Source organism: Spermophilus citellus (assembly GCF_964194105.1).
Source record: "Spermophilus citellus genome assembly, chromosome: 4".
Classification (NCBI taxonomy): Eukaryota; Metazoa; Chordata; class Mammalia; order Rodentia; family Sciuridae; genus Spermophilus; species Spermophilus citellus.
In genome coordinates, this window is record NC_138185.1 from 7,273,625 (window position 1) to 7,294,374 (window position 20,750).

General features: G+C 48.3%; 1 protein-coding gene across 3 annotated transcripts in view; it reads left to right on the top strand.

Moving 5' to 3' along the window:
- Nucleotides 1–20,750, top strand: part of SLC9A8 (solute carrier family 9 member A8) — a 73,009-nt gene that overhangs the window by 46,478 nt on the left and 5,781 nt on the right. For all 3 annotated transcript variants that reach the window (XM_081293024.1, XM_081293025.1, XM_081293026.1), the window contains 5 exons: nucleotides 4,528–4,666; nucleotides 6,054–6,159; nucleotides 13,675–13,791; nucleotides 16,199–16,281; nucleotides 19,882–19,993. In XM_081293024.1, the coding sequence (XP_081149150.1) occupies nucleotides 4,528–4,666; nucleotides 6,054–6,159; nucleotides 13,675–13,791; nucleotides 16,199–16,281; nucleotides 19,882–19,993 (557 nt within the window). The remainder of the gene's footprint in view (nucleotides 1–4,527; nucleotides 4,667–6,053; nucleotides 6,160–13,674; nucleotides 13,792–16,198; nucleotides 16,282–19,881; nucleotides 19,994–20,750) is intronic.

The following is a 20,750-nucleotide window of genomic DNA, read 5'->3' on the forward strand; positions in this document are numbered from 1 at the left end:
ACATTTTCAGGTCCCACCTCAGTCTCTGATTCAGTTGGTTTGCAGTGAGTTTCAAAACTATTATTTTTTTTGTAGGGGGGGCAGGGGGGGTTCGGGGGAATGAACCCAGGGTCTCACGTTACTAGGCAAGCACTCTCTCAGTCAACCATTGCCCCAGGTCTTTTTAAAAACTTTATTTTGAGACACTGTCTTGCCAAGTTGCCCAGGCTGGCCTTGAACTTGCAGTCCTCCTGTCTCGACCTGAGTAGCTGGGGTGATAGGTGTGTTGCTGTGCTGGCCCCTCTTGGCTTTTTATGTGTTCTCTAGGCCGTGGCGCGGCGGTCGGTTGAGGGATCAGCACTTGGGAAGCATTGTTGGAGACAGAAGCAACAGACAGGACCGGGGTGCAGGCTCAATGGCAGAGTGCTGGCCTTGGGTTCCATCCTGGGAGCAAAAAAAAAAAGGTGATCAAAAGGCCCTCCTCTCCTGCTTCCCAGCTGTTGCACAAGGCCCTCGTTTTCATAGCCACAGGCGACCCACCTGCAGGTGCTGTGGTGTAAAGCTACTTTGAAAACTACAGATCGTTTTCAAACATTCACTGGTATTACTGCCCTGGTTGATAGGATCTGAGAAATTAAAAGATGAATCATAAGATGTCAGAATTCATACGTTGGAATAATATGGTATTCTGTAGTAGAGAGAGCCCATTTTCTTCCCTTTGTTGCTGGGGACAGAATTGGGGGGTTTCACACTTGCTAAGCAAGTGCTCTACCACTGAGCCGTACATCCAGCCCCAACCCAGGTTTTGAAGTCAAGCTGACCTGGGTTCAAGTCCTGTCGATGCCCTCAGCTGTAAGACTCTGGACCAGCTCATATACCTTTTTTTTTTTCCATTTATTTTGGCAAAAACATATAGTTTTATTAGGAAATTATCATATAGCATGCCGTAAGACCTTTCAAAAAATCTATGGCACTGGGTGCCTGTACTGGAAGTTGCCTATAATTCTGGCTACTTGAGAAGTCAGGGCAGGAGGATCACAAGTTCCAGGCCAACCTGGGCAACTTAGTGAGACCCTGTCTCAAAATTTTAAAAAAGGGAGGGGGTGTAACTCAGTGGTAGAGCACTTGCCTGGCATATGTGTGGTTCTGGGTTCCATCCCCAGAATCAAAAACAAAAACAAATCTGGTGGCAATGAGGTTTTTTTTTTTTTTTTTTTTTTTTTTGGTGGAGGGTTACCAAGGATTAAACCCACAGTTACTAAACCACTGAGCCACATCCCCAGCCCTTTTTAAAGTTATTATTATTTTGAGACAAGGTCTTAAGTTGCTTAGGGCCTTGCTAAGTTGCTGAGGCTGGCCTTGAACTTATGGTCCTCCTGCCTCAATCCTTTCAACTTCTGGGATCACAGGCATATGCCACCGTGCCTGGCACAGTGTGTTCTTCTTATCTAAGGTCTATTCTGAAAGCCGCTTAGCTCTCTGGTTTTTACTTTTATCTCATATCCTGGTAACATATTGCAAATTTGTGATAAGGAATTTTGCCTGATTTGGAGTTAACATCATGAGTTATTTTTATACATTAGGAGCTAAACTGAATTGCCTCATCTCTCATTTATTTAAAGAGAAAAGATCTGTCACGACCTTTTCTGAGCTTTTCCAGGTCTCTGCTGCAAAAAGGCCAGAGATTAAGAGATATTTTGAAAAACAAGAGCTGATGACGTCATTGTATATAGACAAAGGTTCTTTCTTAGTGGAAGTGCCTTTGAGGCCAAGATCGCCTGTGGTGACTGTTTCCACAGTGGGATCTCTGGACTGCATGCATCCAGTTCCCAGCTTTCCTTCCCTCTGCCATCCGTAACACTGGGGCAACCCTGCCCCTCAGACATCAGCTGATTGTCAGTCCTCTGCCTCTGGTGCCAGATGCTGCTCAGAAATAAGTTGGACTTGATGACCTTGATGCATGCTGGGTGAAAGCTACCCCTAGAGAAGTGAACAAGAGGGTCAGACGTAGTAGCCTCCACCTTATATACAAAAATTAAAACCCAGCGGGGCACTGGCACACCCCATAGTCCCATTGCCTTGGAAGGCCAAGGCGGGAGGATTGAAGTTGGAAGCTAGCCTCAGCAACTTAGCAAGACCCTGTTTCAAAATAAAGTTTCTGCAAAGGGTAGGGATGTGGCTAAGTGGCAGAGCACTCTCCTAGCCATGCTCGAGGTCCTGGATTCAACCCCCAGTACTGGAAAAAGAAAGAAAGAAGAAAAAACTGCTAAGCCAGGAGGAACCCAGATCCTGCTTTCATTTTTCTGGCATTCAGAGCCTGCTGGCCAGCCCTGGATCTGCTCTAAATCCTAGTTGGTCTTTGGGTCTTCACCTCCTCTGTATAAAAAGAAAATAGCCAGAGACACCTGTGTTCTGGCAGGCAGTGGAGAAGGGTGGGGCTGCAGGCCTGGGGTCAAGTATGTGATCCCCAGGTCCCTGTGGGGAACTGCAAATGACCTTGACCTTCCAGAGCACTTTTCTAGGGAGAGCCCTTGTTGGCCTCACATTCGTGAGCTAGTTACCTTTTGGAAAAGACAGGAGATGGGGGAGATCAAACATTCAGGAAAGTGGAAGACTGGTGTGAAGAAAGTTAGTGTCTGAGAATCCTTGTTATCTTATTCTGTGCTGAGTCTCCACAAAGGTTTCCTGGGTGACTTGACCAGGCTGCCCTGTTGACAGAGATTTTTCTGCTTTCAAATGAAATGCTGATCGATGAAGCTGTGTGGTGCTGCTAGAGATTCTTGATTTTATTTACTGATTCAACAAAAATGTACTGAGTGTCTCTCATGTGCTGGATGGTGCTTTAGACCTGGGACAGGTGGCAGTGGTCCAGGTGGACAGAGGAAATGATTCCCTGCAGTTTTCACATGGTGTGAAGCAGTCAGGCACCACGAAGGCCAGTATCTGGGCTGGCTTATGTTATGGGTCAGTGTAGGTGTCCTGGGGGAGTGGCACTGACACTGGGTGCTTAGGGTCCATTGGAGGATTTAACTGGGGCCAGGGAAGATGAAAGGTGACCTCCAGGGAGGTACCAGTGACAGTGTGGCCCACCTGATTGGGAGATGAGGTCAGGTAGGTGAGGGAGCTAGGTCATACCTGGAAGACGGGGCTTCTTCCTGGAAGTGTCAGGACACTGCCGAGGAGTTTGGAGCTGGCTGCTGGCCTGCTTGAGTGCATTGCTCAGGCTGCGGAACTCAGTCCCAGCTGGTCTGCAGGAAGAGGAGGATATCCATAGAAGCTGGGGAGGAGTGACTCCAGGAGGGAGGAGTCCTGAGAGTCCTGGGACTGGGTGGAGGAGGATGTGTAATGAATAGAATGGCTTGTGGGAATGGAGTCCTCCCTTTGAAGACAAAACCCACAATTGAATTTTATGGCTTCTGACATTTTATTTAGTCTTTGTTAGAGGGAAAGGAGGGTTCTGTCAATTCTTCTTCCTTAATGCCTCCTCAGTCCTCCCCTCGCCCTGCACCTCTGACATTTCTTCTCTGGGCGGCTCCATTCCAGCCTGGCTTTTTGCCGTGGTCTCAGTTTCAGGGTCACTGCAGGTGTCTGGTATGAAAACCTGTCCCATCGTCAGAGTGAAACACTACTGCCTGCTGCTCTCCTGTCTCCTGCCACTGCCCCCCACCTGTCCCCACATCCTGCTCCTGTGTTGTAGCCGCACTGATCCAAGCACCTGAGTGAGTCCACCGCTTGGGCTCCCTGCCTCCCTACCCCCGAAGGGTCCTTTCTGATCTCTTCTTTATCCTGTATCTAAATCCAGCCCACGTTTGTTCTAGAAGCTTCCTTTTTTTTTTTTTTTTGAGAGAGGGAGAGAGAGAGAGAGTTTTAATATTTATTATTTTTTAGTTCTTGGCGGACACAACATCTTTGTTTGTATGTGGTGCTGAGGATCGAACCCGGGCCGCACGCACGCCAGGCGAGCGCGCTACCGCTTGAGCCACATCCCCAGCCCCTAGAAGCTTCCTTGACTCCCCCCTCAGTGGGAGTTCCACGCCCATGCCTTGTTTCTGCAGTCCTCCCTGCCCCCCCCCCATTCATTTCCATCTCGGGTTTCTCCTTCAGACTAGGGAGAGCTCCTGGGGGGCTGGATGCTGCTCTTATCACCCAGTCCCCAGAAACTAATGCAGCACCCCAGGCACAGTGGGGGAACAGAGATCACATCTGACTGGCTGAACAGTGTAATAATGAAGGAATAAGGAAATAAGCAAGAAATAAGTTTTAAGTTCTAAATTTCTAAGAACATTGTCTATAATATTTTAACTTTTTATTGATTTTTATTCTTTGAGGTACTGAGGATTAAACCCAGGGCGCTACGTCTCTGGGCTACATCCTCAGCCTTTAGCCCTTTTTATTTTATTTTTGAGACAGGGTCTTGCTAAGTTGTCAGGGCTAGCCTCAAATTTATCATCCTCTTGCCTCAGCCTCCTGAATCGTAGGGATTGCAGGCATGTGCCACTGCGCCTGATGTAACATTTTGACTTCCTTATATTATCCTTTATTTCCTAGCACAGCTGAAGGTTTAACAAGAAAGAATACGTCAGATGTCAGTGGGTGGCAAACATTTTTACAAGCCCTTGGCTACTTCCTCAAAATGTTCTTTGGCTCTGCGGCACTCGGCACCCTCACTGGCTTGATTTCTGCATTAATATCCTTTTGGTGTGATCCAGGGTGGGGTCCTCTAGTGGCACCCATCAGAAGCTGGCTCTTCCTGCTCCTTCGGGGCCAGTTTAATCAAGGTTTTGTTTAAAGGAAGACATGTTTAGTTTTGGTGTGAGAAATACTCTAGACTCAAGGAATTAAAATTTAACATATGAAATTTAGGATATCACTTTCCAAGCTTAACAACACTGTGCACTGTGGAGTCATCAGGTGTGACCGGGGACTTTCTCAGCTGTCAGGATAATGACTGCATTCCGATGACTTTCCTTGTCGGCTGTCTCAGTTTGCACATACAGAATATTGGAAATGGGATTTCTTCAAAAATGTGGAATTGACAGAATCTTCCCAGCTGAACGTGATTGGAAAGGGCCTTTGGAAGTGAGTTCCGTCTAAGTTATTTGCACTGATTTTGTTGCTTAACAACCGTGAGCTTTTCCAGCCAGAGCAGAAAAGAGGCCTGTCAAGGCAAAGGCTCCTCAACTGCCGTTGAAAATCCATCATGTTTAAAATATGAGCCGGCACCAGACCATTCTGCACGCGCCGAGCCGCCAGCCCGGACGTGGCCACCTGGCCCTCTTCCACAAGCAGTTTGTTTCACAGATGGCCGGAAGACTCTTGCCTGGAGTGTTTTCCTGCCACTCTGTTGAATTTTCCCGTCGGCTCCTCTGTCCAGAAGCCTAAAGCTCTCTCGAGGCGGCTGACAGCTTTTCATATTGTACCAATAAACAGAATGGGCAGGAGAGCAAGCCTTCCTGTTCAGCGTTTCCTGCACGCTGAGCTTCTTCTCTGGAGAGCATGTGTGTAGTGAGGCAGAGTGATGGGTCCCTGAGCTCTGTTTAGGCCCATGAACAGCATGTGAGCGGACACCGACTCCCTCCTTACACAAGGCTGTGGTACAGAAGTGTGCAGGGACGGGGACACAGTCCTTCAACTGGGCCTTGAGTCCCTGGAAACAGGCACCCATTGACGGTCCCATCTGAGTCCTCCTAGGAGGTGGGAAGGTGGCCTAGTATTGTGGCCTGTCCTCTGTGTGTCTGCAGCCCAGACTGTCCTGTCACCACATCTCCAGTCCTCTAAGTCAGCATTTTTTAAGTAGTTGATTTGAGTTGATTTGAATTTTCCCCTATTTATCATAGGAATTTGTACTTGTTAGTGTTTTATTAGTTTCCCTTTTTTATAACAATAGTCTCTGCAAATAAATTTTCCACAAGCCCAGTGGATTAGGAAGCATCCATGATGATTAGTTTGCTGTTGGAACCTTGGGATGCTCGTCTTTCATTTCCTTTATCTACTTCATACATTTGGAAAGCTGCAGTTCTGTGACTTCTCTATCAGGAGTCCCTGGTTCGTTTTCCTTGATGATTGCCGTTTACGTGCTAAAGCATATTGACTTGAGGAAAACGCCTTCCTTGGAGTTTGGCATGATGATCATTTTTGCCTATCTGCCTTATGGGCTTGCAGAAGGAATCTCACTCTCAGGTAAGTGACAGACCCTAGAAATACTATGGCAATGGCTTATTGTCCTTCTGTCGAAGTTTTTCACTTGGGTCGCTCTCCATCATGAGAGGCAGAGTCAACTCAGAAGAGATTAAGGCTTAAAGAGGGTTCATGGGTGCCTAGAGATTCAGGCCTGACCATCTCCAGGGCGCAGCCATTTGGGGTCTTTACCCACCTTCTTTCATTGAACCACCAGTCTTAGGAGGCTCCCTTGTAGGTAGGTGGTTGTGGGGGGAGGTACCGTGAGGGTCCCTGTTATACTGATGAGAAACCCAAAGTTGAGAGAAATGAAATATGTTGCCTGAGGTCAGAGCTGAAATTGGCAGAGTAGTGATGCGTAGTAGTTGACTTGATTCAAGAACCGATGCTTCTCTAACCTGGTCCCTCCAAAACAGGTCATCGTGAAACCACATACCAAGGGCTGTTCAGAGGCACAAGAAAGTGTGATGTGATGCTATCTTGGTGGGGTGTATTGGACACAGTGAACCTGTATTCAGGGTTCCATTTTGTTTTGTCTTTTGAGATGAGGTCTCACTGTGTTTCCCAGACTGGCTTTGAAGGCAGCATCCTGCCTCAGCTTCCCAGGTAGCTGGGACTACAGGTGTGCTCCACCACGCCTCGGCTTGGGTTCACATTTTAAGTTTTCCACAAGCCCCGTGGAGTAGGCTGTAGGAAGTTAAGTCATCAGCTAAGAGATGCACAGGCAGTAAGCGGTGGCCCTGAGCTTCAAATGCCCTTTCCCTGCACCCAGGGGAGGAGGGTGTGTGGTTCCCAGCAGCGGAGATGGCTCTGGGATGGGATTCTAGAAGCCCTGCTCCCAGCTGCAGGAGGGGTGGCCCCTCAGGTAGTGCTGCTGGAGCCCTCCCCCTCCGAGTCAGGCATGCAGAGCAGGCCTTCCTCCCAGCGGGAGGTGAGCCTGTGTCCACTGAAGTTTTTAGGGCGCTGGCCTAGAGATGGAGGCTGTGCTGGCACCTAGAACCTGGCTCCCCTTCCCCTGTGTGAGGGGCAGCTGAACAGCGGAGAGGGAGGGTCTGCCTTGACCCCACCCTTCAGGCCCTTCAGAGGCCTTGTTCTGGAAGGAGCTCCCGCTGTGGGGCTGGCTAGCTCTCTGCCACAGGGAGGCTTTTCTTTTCTGTTCTTTCTTGTTTTATTTTAAATCTTAGTCCAGGTTTGACTTACCTGTAATAAACGTACCTATTCTAAGTATGCATTCTGTGTATGTTGACAACCATATGCAGTCACATTGCCACCACAGTCAACATGTGGAACGTTCCATCTCCCCACAGGGTTCCCTGGTGCCCTCTGGCTTCCAAGCCTGGCACTCCCTGACCTCCTGGTCACTGGAGCTTCGCCTTCTCCACATGGTGGTGAAGGAGCTCGTGTGTCTTTGGTCTCAGGACTCATTTCCTTCACTTGTGCTGTTCCCGAGAAGCGTGTGTGTGTTCTCGCACATCAGTAACTTAAACGCTTCTTGGCACCACAGGCTGCTGGCCATTCACCATTTGAAGGACATTTGGGTCTTTCTACCTTTGGGACTATGAACGTGTATGCATGTTTTTATTTATATTTAACTTGAGTTAAATACCAGGAGGAAGGTTGTGGGTTATATGGTAAATATATATTTTGCTTTGTTAGAAACCTGCCAAGTGTTTTTCAAAGTGCTGTATCATGTCACATTCCCACCAGGATGTGACAGAGTCCAGTTCCTTGATGACTCTTATTTTAATTTTTAAAAAGCTTATCCCTCCCAAAGAAGCATGGGGTTTGGATGTGCCTGGGTATGGTTCTCTGGGGATTCTGCTGGGAAGCCCCCCTGGAGATTTTTGGGTTGATAGTTTAGGTGTGTATAGCCTTCATTGAATTGGTGATTTCTTTACCTATTTCTTCAGTTTTTCTTTTCTTCTTTCTGCCCCCCTGTTGGGACTCCAGTTATGACTGCATGTGTGCTACTGGCCCACAGTGTGCTCTTTTTTTTTTTTTTTTTTTTTTTTTTTAGTCATACATATATTTAAATATAGAGATACTATTTATACACACACACATATACATATGTGATTTATTTTAGTTAGTTTCTACCGGTGTGTCTTCAAGTTCACTGATCTTTTCTTCTGCCATTTGGGTATCTGTTAATCCTATTAGTGTATTTCTCATTTTAGTTATTGTATTGTTTCATCTACAGAAGTTCTCTGATTTTTGTTTTTTTGTTTGTTTGTTTTGGTAGATGGACACAATACCTTTCTTTCTTCTTTCTTTCTTTCCTTTGTTTCCTTTCTTCTAAGAATTTAACCCAGTGCCTCACATATGCCAGGCAAGCGCTCTGCCACTGAGCCACGACCCCACCCCATTTTTATATCTTTCATTTTTCTCTTTATCATGCTCATTTTTTCTCTGTATTCTTGAGCATATTTATTTATTTATTTATTTTTTTAAAGAGAGAGAGAATTTTTTTAATATTTATTTTTTAGTTATTGGCGGACACAACATCTTTGTTGGTATGTGGTGCTGAGGATCGAACCCCGGCCGCACGCATGCCAGGCGAGCGCGCTACCGCTTGAGCCACATCCCCAGCCCTCTTGAGCATATTTATAATAGGTATTTTAAAGTGCTTCTTTACCGATTCCTTCGATCTTTGTCAGTTCTCGGTCTGTCCTATCAATTTGTTTGTGTTTTAGGGCATGTTTCCTGTTCTTTGCTTGCTATTAATTTTCTATTGGAGGCTGGTCATTATGAACTCAAGTTTAAGATTTTACTGTCTTTCTTTATATGGTTCTGGACTTTTGTGTGTGTGTGTGGTGCTAGGGATTGAACCCACCCTGGGCTACACCCCCAGTTCTTTTGATTTTGAGGCAGGGTTGCCGGGGCTGGCTTTGAACTTGGAATCCTTCTGCTTCAGCCTCCTGAGTCTCTGGAATCACATGCGCCATCACCCCTGGCCTGAGGTCAACTTAAACTTTGTTAGGACAGTTCCAGAGAAGCAGTGCTAACTAAAGCAATGCCTTGCTCAGTCCTTGGCCTCTTGTCCTATGTGCTGCGACATCACTGCTCCAGCTGAGGGGGAGGCAGACGGCTCTCAGGCCTCAGGGATTGCTGGGCCGACCTCTCAGTGGTCCTATCCTCAGCCTCTCGGAATCTCATCCTGGCAAAGGCTTCAGGGGATCTTATGGAGAATCGCAGAGCTTTTTCCGTGCAGCTACCCCAGCTCCAACGTCCCAGAACCTTCCAGGCTCTCCGTGGCGTTGCCCTTCTGGAGTCTTAGCTGGGAGCTCTTCTTAAGTTCAGCCACCACACCTGGCTCCATCCTGGCTGTTAAGTACCTGGCAGAGGGAGAACCCGGCACGGTGAGGTTTTAACGGTGTGGGTGACCCGCCTTTTCCCTCTGCAGGCCATTACCTGGAGGAGGAAGCAGGGGGAAGGGCTGCTTTCCCTGGAGGCCTTTTGTGACCTCAGTCCTGAGTCAGTTCACCTGGATAACTGCTCGAGGCATCTGCCAGCTTGTCTTTTCTGAACTTTGGTGCTTACTGAACATTACCTGTGAGTCACGGCCCCGCCTACCTGTTTTTACCTCTTGTTCTCTAGATTATCCCCCTGCCATTAGCACTGAGTCCCTGTTGGGAAGGTACAGTTTATGCATCCATTTAAGGAGTGTTTTTCTTATCTTCTGTCCAAGAGGCACTATTTTCTGATCAGAGGGAAGTGGTTCCTTGGGAGTTGCTACAGGTGCCGCTGGACAGCGCGCAGGCCAGGAACATACTGTCAGCCCCGGGAAGGGCACTGCTCTCCTGCACTGTGCCTTTGGGCTGTGGTCATCTGGGTCTTCAGAGAGAGGTTGGATGGAGCCTCCAGATCACTCTGTGAGAGTGAAGATTCTCACTGTGGAGTACTGTGCAGCCACTTACTAAGTGTTGGTCCGTTTGCACTACCATGGAAGGAACTCCTAGATGCATTGTGTCTCTGCTGAGTTTGGTTTTGGTACTAGAGATTTAACTTGGGCGCTAGCTGAGGCTGCCTTTGAACTTGCCATCCTCCTGCTTCATCCTCCCCAGTCGCTGGGATTGCAGGTGTGTGCTACTATACTCGGCCTGCTGGCTACCTACTTTCTTAAATGATTTTGCCCTTCTTCTTCTTCTTCTTCGTTTTTTTTTTTTTTTTTTGTACTGGGAATTGGACTCAAGGACACCACTGAGCCACGTCTCCAGCCCTTTTTATTTTTCATTTTGAGACAGGGTCTCACTAAGTTGCTTAGGACCTCGCTAAGTTGCTGAGGCTGGCCTTGAAACTGTGATTCTCCTGCCTCAGCCTCGTGAGCCACAGCACCTAGCTGATTTTGCCTTCTTAAAGAGGTAAATGTGGGGCTGGGGCTCAGTGGTAGAGCACTCGCCTGGCACGTGTAAGGCGCTGGGTTCGAGCCTCGGCACCACATAAAAATAAATAAATTAAATAAAGGTTTAAATAAAGAGGTAAATGTGTCAGGATTTCTTCCTTATAGTATTTTTTTTTTTTTTTTGATAGCCATGGCATTTATCTCACAAGAGTGAGCTTAGGTCATCCTGTTCCCCTGTGGTGTTTTTCCAGCCTGTACAGGTGGCAGCTGCAGTGGATGGGGTGGTCTGGGTGGTGGTGGGACCCCTTTGCATAGGGAGGGATCATGGGGAGACACCTGAGCTGTCCCTTGGGCTCTGGAGCCCACTGCTGGCCCAAGCTCTTTCGTGTAGCCCAGAACTTGACATATGCCCCACCTGGCACTGCCCTGGGTGAGGCACTCTTCCCCGTGGGTGGCCCGTTTCCAACATCAGTAGGTCAAGCACACAGGCACAGCATCGTCCGGACTCACTTCCCAGACTGGGTTTGTTTATTCATACAGGGAATTTTTTTTAAAGATTTGAATCAGTTGCTGTCTTTAAAAGTTGGGAAATACCCATGAGCAGCAGATTCCCGGCATCTAAAAACACAAGCAGGAAGATTGGCCCACTCCATGCCGCCAACCCTCCGGCTGCAAGCCCTTGGTAAAGAGGCCGTGTTTGCTGGGCGTGATGGCGCAGGCCTGTAATCTCAGAAACTCAGGAGGCTGAGGCAGAAGGATTGCAAGTTTGAAACCAACCTCAGCAACTTAGCAAGGCCCTACATAATCAGTGAGATCCTGTCTCAAAACATTAAAGGAGGGGGGCTGGGGATGTGGTGGTTCGGTTTTTAAGTGACCCTGGGTTCAATCAAAAATGAGTGTCTTCTGTGACCACCCTCCCACTGTCCACCTCCATCCTGCTGATTTTTTTTTGTTTTAGGGGGACACAGTATCTTCATTTTTATGAGGTGCTGAGCATCGACCCCAGTGCCTCATGCATGCTAGGAGAGCGCTCTGCCACTGAGCCCCAGCCCCAGCCCCGTTGCTGACTCTTGATTCTGATTCTTCGTGTTGTTACTGGGGATTGAACCCAGGGGTGCTTACCACTGAGCCACATCCTCAGTTCTTTTTACTTTTTATTTTGAGATAGTCTCACTAAATTTCGTAGGCCCCGGTAAATTGCTGAAGCTGGCCTCAAACTTGCGAACCTCTTACCTCAGCCTTCTGAGTTGGTTGGATTAGAGGCATTTGCCACCCGCCCAGCTTATTCTTTGTGTTTTCAGTGTGGCCCCCGAGGAGTGTTGAGTAAACAGGCCAGCCACACCCTTCTTTGCTGAGCCTGTCCCCCTGAAGAACTCTGGGGCAGCATGGTCCTGGGGGTCAGAGTCTCACAGGCTCCCATATGGGCTCTCCTAGTGGTCAGTCCCGAGAGAACGTCCACACTCTGTGTCAGATCCGGCTGCCCGCAGCCTTGGCTTTCTAGAATAGGTTTTGACGTCCACTCCTGTGGCCGTGACAGCTTCTCTCTGTGGGTGGGATGACGATCGGGTGTGAGGTGACTTGTGTGGTGACTTCAGCGTGGCTCGGGCTCCTCTTGGGTTGATTTTTACATCAAAGTAAGAAGCACAAAGGCCTGACCTTGCCAGAGGATTGATGGTCCCTCTTGAAGTCAGCTGGTGGAAAGAGCCCTTTCAAAGCTGGGAGCCAGGGTCTGTGAGCATGGGACTGAGTGGCTGAGGGGCTGCCAGCGCGGCACCCGGCACCCAGTCTTCCAGGTGAGGTGGGGTCCAGGCCACCCAGTGCTCCCTCCCTGCCCTTTCCGAATGGTGTTGCCTTTGTCTGGTTGATTTGCTCTTGTGCCGGGGTTGGACCCAGGGCCTTGCACCTGTGGAGCCTGAGCTCCACCACTGAGCCACACCCCCAGCCCATCCTTTGATGGCCTCAGTGCCTGCATTTTCTGCAGGATCAGAGGGCTCAGCTCTCCCTCCCAGTATGGAACAGGACTTAGGAAGAGGAAAAGTGAACTTGAGAAGAACTGAAGTTTCTGTTGTGCTCACACTTCGTCCAGTAGAGCCATGATTCAGAGGGACGCTGAGCTCCAGCGAGCTCCTGCCCCGATAGGGCAGGTGAGGAGATCTGCCCCTGGGCTTCCTCCCCGGCTCTCAGGCCTCGTGGAAAGTGTTTCTGGGCTCTTCCTGGAGGGAAGTGAGAGACAAAGGAATTTGCTGTTTCTTTAGAGAATGAGGGGACAAAGCGTCCCAGCCCCTCTCACGCAGCCGGCAAGCACCTGGGCAGTTCAGAGAGCAAGGCTTGCCAGGTTTCTTTAGGGCGTTGTGTGTACACTCAGCTCAGCAGCTGGAACGTCTGCGACACAATCTTGTCGTCTTCACCCTGTACAAATGGAAAGGTAGTTTAACTGACTTCTGCTTCTCCAGAAGGGCACAAGTTGAGTTAAAACTTTTGTTATAAAATATGACTTGCAGTTCGTGTGTTTTGGCATCTTGTTTGATGAGTTTTTTAATGTCAGCATCCTTGCTTGACATGGAGACCCCTTTCCTGCTGCCTGGGCAGGGGTGAGCTGAGAAGAGTCAGAACCAAGTGCCTAGGAGGGGTGCAGGGCAGGGGACAGACTGGGCACTCAGAGCCTGAGCAGCACAGGCCGTGGGCCGTGGAGAGCTTTGAAGAAGAGATGTGTCACCTGCTGAAATACACATTTTCCTTCTTACATGATGGTTATGGGGAATTCAAAATTAAGGGGAAGCAGTTAAAAAGCCCCCCGAAGCTGCCCCTTCTCCTTGTCCTCAGGCTCTCTGCCGCCCGAGCTGCACCTGCCCCACACCCCTGGATGGTCGTGACGGTGCGCACGTGGTGAGGCCGGGACTGTGGGGCACTTTGCGTGGCCCGTGTTCCCTTGCCCCCTAGCAGTTCACGGGTAGGTACTGTCGTCCCGGTGCCCGCGAGCAGACAGGCTGTGGGAAGGGAAGAGCTCAGCCAGTGCCAGTGCCGAAGAGCCAAGGCCTCGGGATTATTTTCTTTTCCTTTTTCCTAAAGCCCTCGTGTCCCGGGCTCTGGGGCTTCCAGGTGTGTCGCCTGACTTGGGCACCCCGTGGCAGGTGCTATTTTGCTGCTCATGTCTGTGCCCCTCTGTCCCTCTCCAGGCATCATGGCCATCCTGTTCTCGGGCATCGTGATGTCACACTACACGCACCATAACCTCTCCCCTGTCACCCAGATCCTCATGCAGCAAACCCTCCGGACCGTGGCCTTCTTGTGCGGTGAGTCCTCCCTGGTGGCTGGCACCTGGGCCCTCCAGCCCTGATGGGCTTCCTGCCCTGTGGTGGGAGTTGGTGGAGATTTCCCTGCAGCAGAAGCAGAACCTCCACCAGACGCTGGGCTCCTTGCCTGTGCTGTCGCCCTGCTGTTCACCGCCAGGGCCAGCCTCGCTCCTGACAAGTGGGATATGCAATGTATTGAAGGGACGTGTCCAAAAACTTCTCCTTGGAAATGGTTTTGAAGAGGGTCAGATGCCCAGAGCTGTATAGGGGAAGAGTTTGGGAGATCCTGGGTGAGCTGAGCAGGCTGTGAGCCGGGGCTTTTCAGCAGATGGGCATTTTGGGTTTCTAAGAGAGGGACATTGTCCCAGCATTCCCAGGTTCGTCCAGGGGGCCCTTTATCCACGGGCCGTCCTGAAGGATGCATTTGGGGGTGTCACGTGCTGGGCTGAGCTGGGCTGGACCGTGAAGAGCTTTTCAGTTTGAGCTCTCACTTGCCTCCTCCCTGGCTCATCCCTGGAGTGAAGGAGCCAGTCACACTGTCCCTTTACACCAGCCCTGAATTACTGTGCCCCAGCTGTCATCACCAGTGTCCTCTGGCACTTCAGGGGCCTTGTCTCATTCTAAAGCAGTAGTTCCCTGTGGTGTTCCAGGAGGGAGGGCTGGCTATGCGGAGGCAAGGAGGCCCAGGTGAGGCCTGGTGGCCTTCTGCCAGGAATTGGCGCCGGCAGCCAGGCCTCTGTGTCCCATGGCCGGTGGGTGTTTATTCCACAGTATTCCTCTCCAAAAGCCAAGGCTAAAGATTCTGACCTCATCCTCACAATTACAGGAACCTAGAACAAAACATCCATCAAATTCTATTTGGCACTTATCAATCAGATTGGCAACTTTTAAGCAAATTGGCAAGTTGGTGATATTCAGTTCTGGCAGGGTGAGTGGAAATCAAGCTGTGGGAGGGGCTTCTCTTGGAGAATCTTTTGCAGTTATCTGTCTGAATGTAAAAGGCACGTACTCTCTGGGCCAGGCAATTCAGTCTTCAGGAATCTAACCTGTGTGCAGGGGTGTGGTGTTGTAGCTTGTAATATCAAATGGAACTTGTCTAAGTATTCATCTGCAGAGGGTGGGTTAACCGTGATACACCCAGGACTAGAATTTAGACTGCCAGGGAAAAGGTAGATATGAATGTTCTAAATGTGCCGATTTGGAAAGATCACAAAAATGTTTAATAGATAAGAAAAAACCTTCAAGTAGGATAAGGGTGAGTATATCGTTCAGCTGTGGACTCACTTTAAAAAGATACACATTTCAGGAGGCTGAGGCAGGAGGATTGCAAGTTTGAAACCAGCCCCAGCAACTTAGTGAAACCCTTTCTCAAATTAAATAAATTAATTAATTAATTAAAAGATATGTGGGGCTGAGGCTGTGGCTCAATGGTAGAGTGCTTGCCTAGCATGTGTGAGGCACTGGGTTCGATTCTCAGCACCACATATAAATAAATGAATAAAATAAAGGTCTATATATCTAAAAAGTATATTTAAAAAGAGAGAGAGAGAGAGAGAGAAAGAGAGATACATTTGGCTGGGGTGTAGCTCAGTGGTAGACAACTTGCCTGTCATGTGTGAGGTCCTGGATTTAATCCTCGGCATGCACCAAAAAAGAAAATATTCATGTTTGAAGAAAAAACATTACTGCAATGTTTTTAAACAGTTTTAATGCTTTATGATGTTCAGCTATTTTAAAATATAGTCCGTGTCTCCCTAGTTAATCGGCAGTTTTGGAGGTCATCAGAGTTTAAGCAGGGTGCCCAGAAATTTATAAAGTGCTTTTTCTTAAGATACACAAGTGACTGCTGGCCCACAGGAAGTCAGGGCTCCTTTGCTCTGTAGAGCAAAGCCCAGAGCTGGAAGGGGATCTCTTCCTGAAGTCCTGCTGGGCTCGGGCTGCTCTCTAACCCTACAGCAGCAGTCAATATGTTCATTCTGTCACTTGACTGTGGCACTGGCGGAGAAGTTAACCAAAAGCCCTTTCATGCTTGTCATCTGGCGCCTTCAGCCATTTGCTCTGAACTCTTGCCACTTGGCCGCTATCAGGACCCTTGCTAAGAACAGTGCTGAGCACATGGGCAGATTCGGTTTATCATCTTCCCCGGGTGGGATGGTGTTTATTTAAGTTCGTATTTGACAGTTGACTCATTACTTTGGGAAATCCTGGAGAACAGCCCATGTAGCTAGTGTGACAGAAAAGAAAGAATCCAAGCACAGTTTGACCAAAATATTGGTTGCAGTATTTTCCAGAAAATGAAAAAAAGTGCCTTATTGGCTCATGGCTTCTGCATGTTTGCTTAATAGTTTTGCGCTGTATTGGAAGAAAATAGTTGGGGCTGAATAATCCATTCTTTGGTTTGTTTCAGAAACATGTGTGTTTGCATTTCTTGGCCTGTCCATTTTTAGTTTCCCTCACAAGTTTGAAATTTCCTTTGTCATCTGGTGCATAGTAAGTATTTTCCTTGTTTTTTTTTTTTTAATTTAAATACTTATTTGTAGATCAATAACATGTTCCGGATTCATTTATGTAACTGTTAACTGTTCAGAGTCAACAGCTACATAAGACACACTTCTGTTTTAAAGTCTCTTTTGTTAAAAATCATATGCAAGGGGGATGGGGTGAGGGTGGGGGGGATGGAAATTAAGTGGCTGAGTAATCCTGGAAAAGGACTTGTACATAGTTTTTAATTTTCAGTGCACTTGAATGTTACGGTCTCTTCTAAGAAGAACAAACTCATATAAATTTTTTTTTTTTTTTTTGTGGTGCTGGGGATTGAACCCAGGGCCTTATACATGCAAGGCAAGCACTCTACCAACTGAGCTATATCCCCAGCCCAAATTTATACAATTTTATGTTAGGTGATAAAAGCAGACTTCAAAATTGATTATGCAACCAGTTATAACCATGTATGTAAGAAAATACTGATGGGGCTGGGGCTGGGGCTGGGGCTCAGTGGTGGAGTGCTTGCCTAGCATGTGGGAGGCACTGGGTTTGATTCTCAGCACCACATATAAGTAAATGAATAAAATAAAAATCCATTAACATCTTTTTTTTTTAAGAGAGAGTGGGAGAGGAGAGAGAGAGAGAGAGAGAGAGAGAGAATTTTTAATATTTTTATTTTTTAGTTCTCGGCGGACACAACATCTTTGTTTGTATGTGGTGCTGAGGATCGAACCCGGGCCGCACGTATGCCAGGCGAGCGCGCTACCACTTGAGCCACATCCCCAGCCCCCATTAACATGTTTTAAAAAATTAAAAAAAAAAAAAACTCTCATAGTACATTTTTTTTTTTAAAGAAAATACTGACAAATGTTCACAGCAGTTGTTAAAATGGGGATGATTTTTTTTCTTTGACCTTTTTCCGGAAAATTTATAATGGATGTATACCGCCTTCTTACTGCAGTTTTTTTTTTTTTTTTTTTAAACAAATGTGCCTATTTATAAGCATGACCTTAGATAGTGGTTAAAGTAAAGATTACCAGACCCTGGGTGACTTCCTCAGAATCACCCAGGGGAGTTACCCAGGTGATGCTTATGACATGGAAACAGGGTTATAATTGGGCTGAGGGTGGCAGTAAAACAATTAAAATATACCTTTAAGAAAGAAGAGAGGGGCTGGGCCCAGTGCTGCACATTCCTGTAATCCTAGTGACTCATGAAGCTCAAGCAGGAGGAATGCAAGTTCAAGGCCAGCCTCAGCAACATGGCAAGACCCCGTCTCAAAATAAAAAGTAAAGGGCTGGGATGTGGCTCAAGTGGTAGTGCATTCGCCTAGCATGCGTGCGGCCCGGGTTCAATCCTCAGCATCACATACAAAGATGTTGTGTCAGCCAATAACTAAAAAATAAAATATTAAAATTAAAAAAAAAGAAAAAAGAAAAAAAATAAAACAGGGCTGGGCACATGGCTCAGTGGTAAAGCACCCTGGGTTCAAATAAATAAGGAAAAGCGAAATGTAATCATCTACAGCAGAATGGAATCCTTTTTGGGACTGGGAGGGAGAATAAATGTTTAGCATTTGAAAGAAAGGTCCAGCTCCCTCAAGCATCTGATTCAAGTGACAGCAGAGACCGCTAGCATTTGGGCATCTGGCCAAACACCTCCAGGTCCTTGCCTGCGTTTCTCCTTTGGTCTCTGTTTCTCCAGTTCGGGCTCATCCCTCAGCCCAAGGCCCAATAGCTGATCTACACTCCTAATTTAATTCCTAATTTAATCTTTTTGGGTCCCTCATTAATTTCAAGCATTTACAAGACACTCCTTCCTGTAGGAGTGTGGCATAATTGTTTTTTGTTAACGTTTATTGCCAGTTCCACTTAAAACCCAGCTATTAGGAAGCAGACTTTATTAAAGCACTTTTACCTACCAAGTGCAAACTGGTAAGGGCCGCCTGCTTGGCGCCCAGGAGAGCCGTGGAGGACACAAGGAACCCTAGGGAAAGATGTCCTCCCTGCCATCTGGGTTCTTCTCTCTGCCTTTCACTTGGCCGGAGCTTGTTGGTGTTTGTCAGTTGTCTGTCCTCCAAACTCAGGTTTCAGGACAAAAGAACAGCAACAAAAGCCTTTTACAGAAAGTACAGTGGCTGTTACTGTCGTCCTTGGTCAAGGGACCACCTTTGGTTAAACCTGAAACAAAGTGTAGGAGCTGAGATTGGATGTTACGGTGAACCTGGGAGGTGACTGTCCTAGCCATGGGCTGGGAGGAACATGGGAGGACACCCCAGGCAGTGGCTCAGTGACCCCAAGCACTGGGCACAGGCTGGCCCTGCGGCTAGCAGAGCCCCTGTTTTGTTGAGGTGGTGATAGTTCCACCCTTACACCCAGCTCAGTGGTCTAGACTGTGGGCTTTGGGGTCCGACCAGGTTCACACCTTGGATCTACTTCTTCCTGCCCAGTCAGCTTCACCCAGTTCCTCGGCTTGCCTCGGTTTGCTTGTCTGTAAAATGGAGATGGTAGCACCCACTCCATAACACTGCTGCAAGATTCAAATGCAGCCAGATAGGATGCATGTGAAATGTTTAGCACAGTCCCTGGCTCTGGACTGCTGGATAATTGGGAGCAGTCGTTAACTTGACTCTCTGAGGCCTACCACTCAAAGCACACTCAGGTTATGTTTGTTAAGAGAAATAAACTAAATAGGATTAAAATATGTTCATGTGGGGGCTGGGGTTGGCAAGATTCAAGCTTTACATAGAGCTATATTTTGTTTGGTTTTTACCTTCTTCTTTTTGCAGTACTGGGGATCGGGGCCTTGCTAAGTAACACTCTGCCACTGAGCTCCGTCCCCAGCCCACCCCATACAGCTATTTTTTTTTAATATATACATATTTTTAGGTGTAGATGGACACAACACAATGCCTTTATTTTTATGTGGTGCTGAGGATCGAACCTGGGTCCCGCCCGTGCTAGGCGAGCGCTGTACCGCTGAGCCACAATCCCAGCCCCAAAAAACTACTTTTCGTTGAGACTAAATGCCTTTGGAGATGGTGGGAACTAAAAGCCATAGCAATGGGCTATGGCCTCCTTATAGAATGTTTTCTTTCTGCTCAGAGAAAAATGCCCAGGTAGGCCTTCTCAGTCCTCCTTGTCCTGAGGAGCGTGGTCCCTGCGGGTGAGGTAGAAACACCTGGTTTATCCCTCCAGAGTTTTCCCCGTGGGGGGGGATTAGTGCAGACCTGTCCCATGGTGGCCACCTTTGGAGGCAGGTTGCCCTGAAGTTGCACTCTGGATGTTTCTGCAAGGCCTTTGGCTTCTGTTCTGCTGTCATTACCAGAACCCTCATTGACACTTATTGGTCCTTTCTTCGGACTTTGGAACCAGGCGGGCGTGATGCTGTGTGCCTGTGATCCCAGAGAGAACGGAGCCATAAGCCAGGCCTCCGTCTCTAGCCACCCACTGCTGGCTCTGCCTGGTGTTGTACCAGTCACACCTTTCATGGCTGAGGGGCTGGTGCGTGGTGACAGGTGTGTTCCGGGTCTGCGTTGACTTGGGCAAACTGGGACCTGAAGAAGCTGACGGGTCCCTCTGGGTCTTGGCTGTCCGCTGTTACCAGGTGCTCGTCCTGTTCGGCAGAGCCGTCAACATTTTCCCGCTTTCCTACCTCCTGAACTTCTTCCGCGATCACAAGATCACCCCGAAGATGATGTTCATCATGTGGTTTAGCGGTAAGTCAAATCTTGAGTAAATGGATGAAAAATATTTATAATAAAGGTGCACACCAGCTGGGGAGAACCTGAAGCCACCTGCTGGAAACCCTGAAAACAAACGTGCCTCATAAGCCAAGATTAATAAAAGCTCCCACTTGGCCAGGTGCCGTGGTGCTCACATGTAATCCCAGCAGCTGGGGAGGCTGAGACAGGAGGATCACAAGTTCAAAGCCAGCCTCAGCAAAGGGGAGGCGCTAAACAACTCAGTGAGACCCTGTCTCTAGATGAGAAATAGAAAATAGGACTGGGGATGTGGCTTAGTGGTCAAGTGCCCCTGAGCTCATTCCCTGGTACCCGCCCCCAAAAAACTCCCATTTAACGGCCCCTACTGTAAGCCAGGCCCCTACCAGATGCAACCTGGCCACAGTAGCCTGAGATCTGGGGGACAGAGGGCATGCTTGGGATCCTGTGACCACAGGAGACAGAGCCAGGGTGTGTCCTTCCTTTGTCCACCCCTCTCCTGGACAGGCCAGTGAGCCCAGGGGTGAGCAGGCCAATTCTGGTTTTCTAGGCTGAAGTCATAATGGCTCAAAATAAAAGAGGTAGAAGTTAAAATTCTCACGGACCACGTGGTAATTCTCTGTCTTCCAGGGCTGGGGTGAGGCCCAGGCCCAGCACATGCGGGCAAGGCTCTGCCACCAGCCATGCCAGCCCTGCGTGTTAATGCTGGGTATTTCTTCCTTCAGTCACAGAGTTCTGACGCTCTCATTCACAG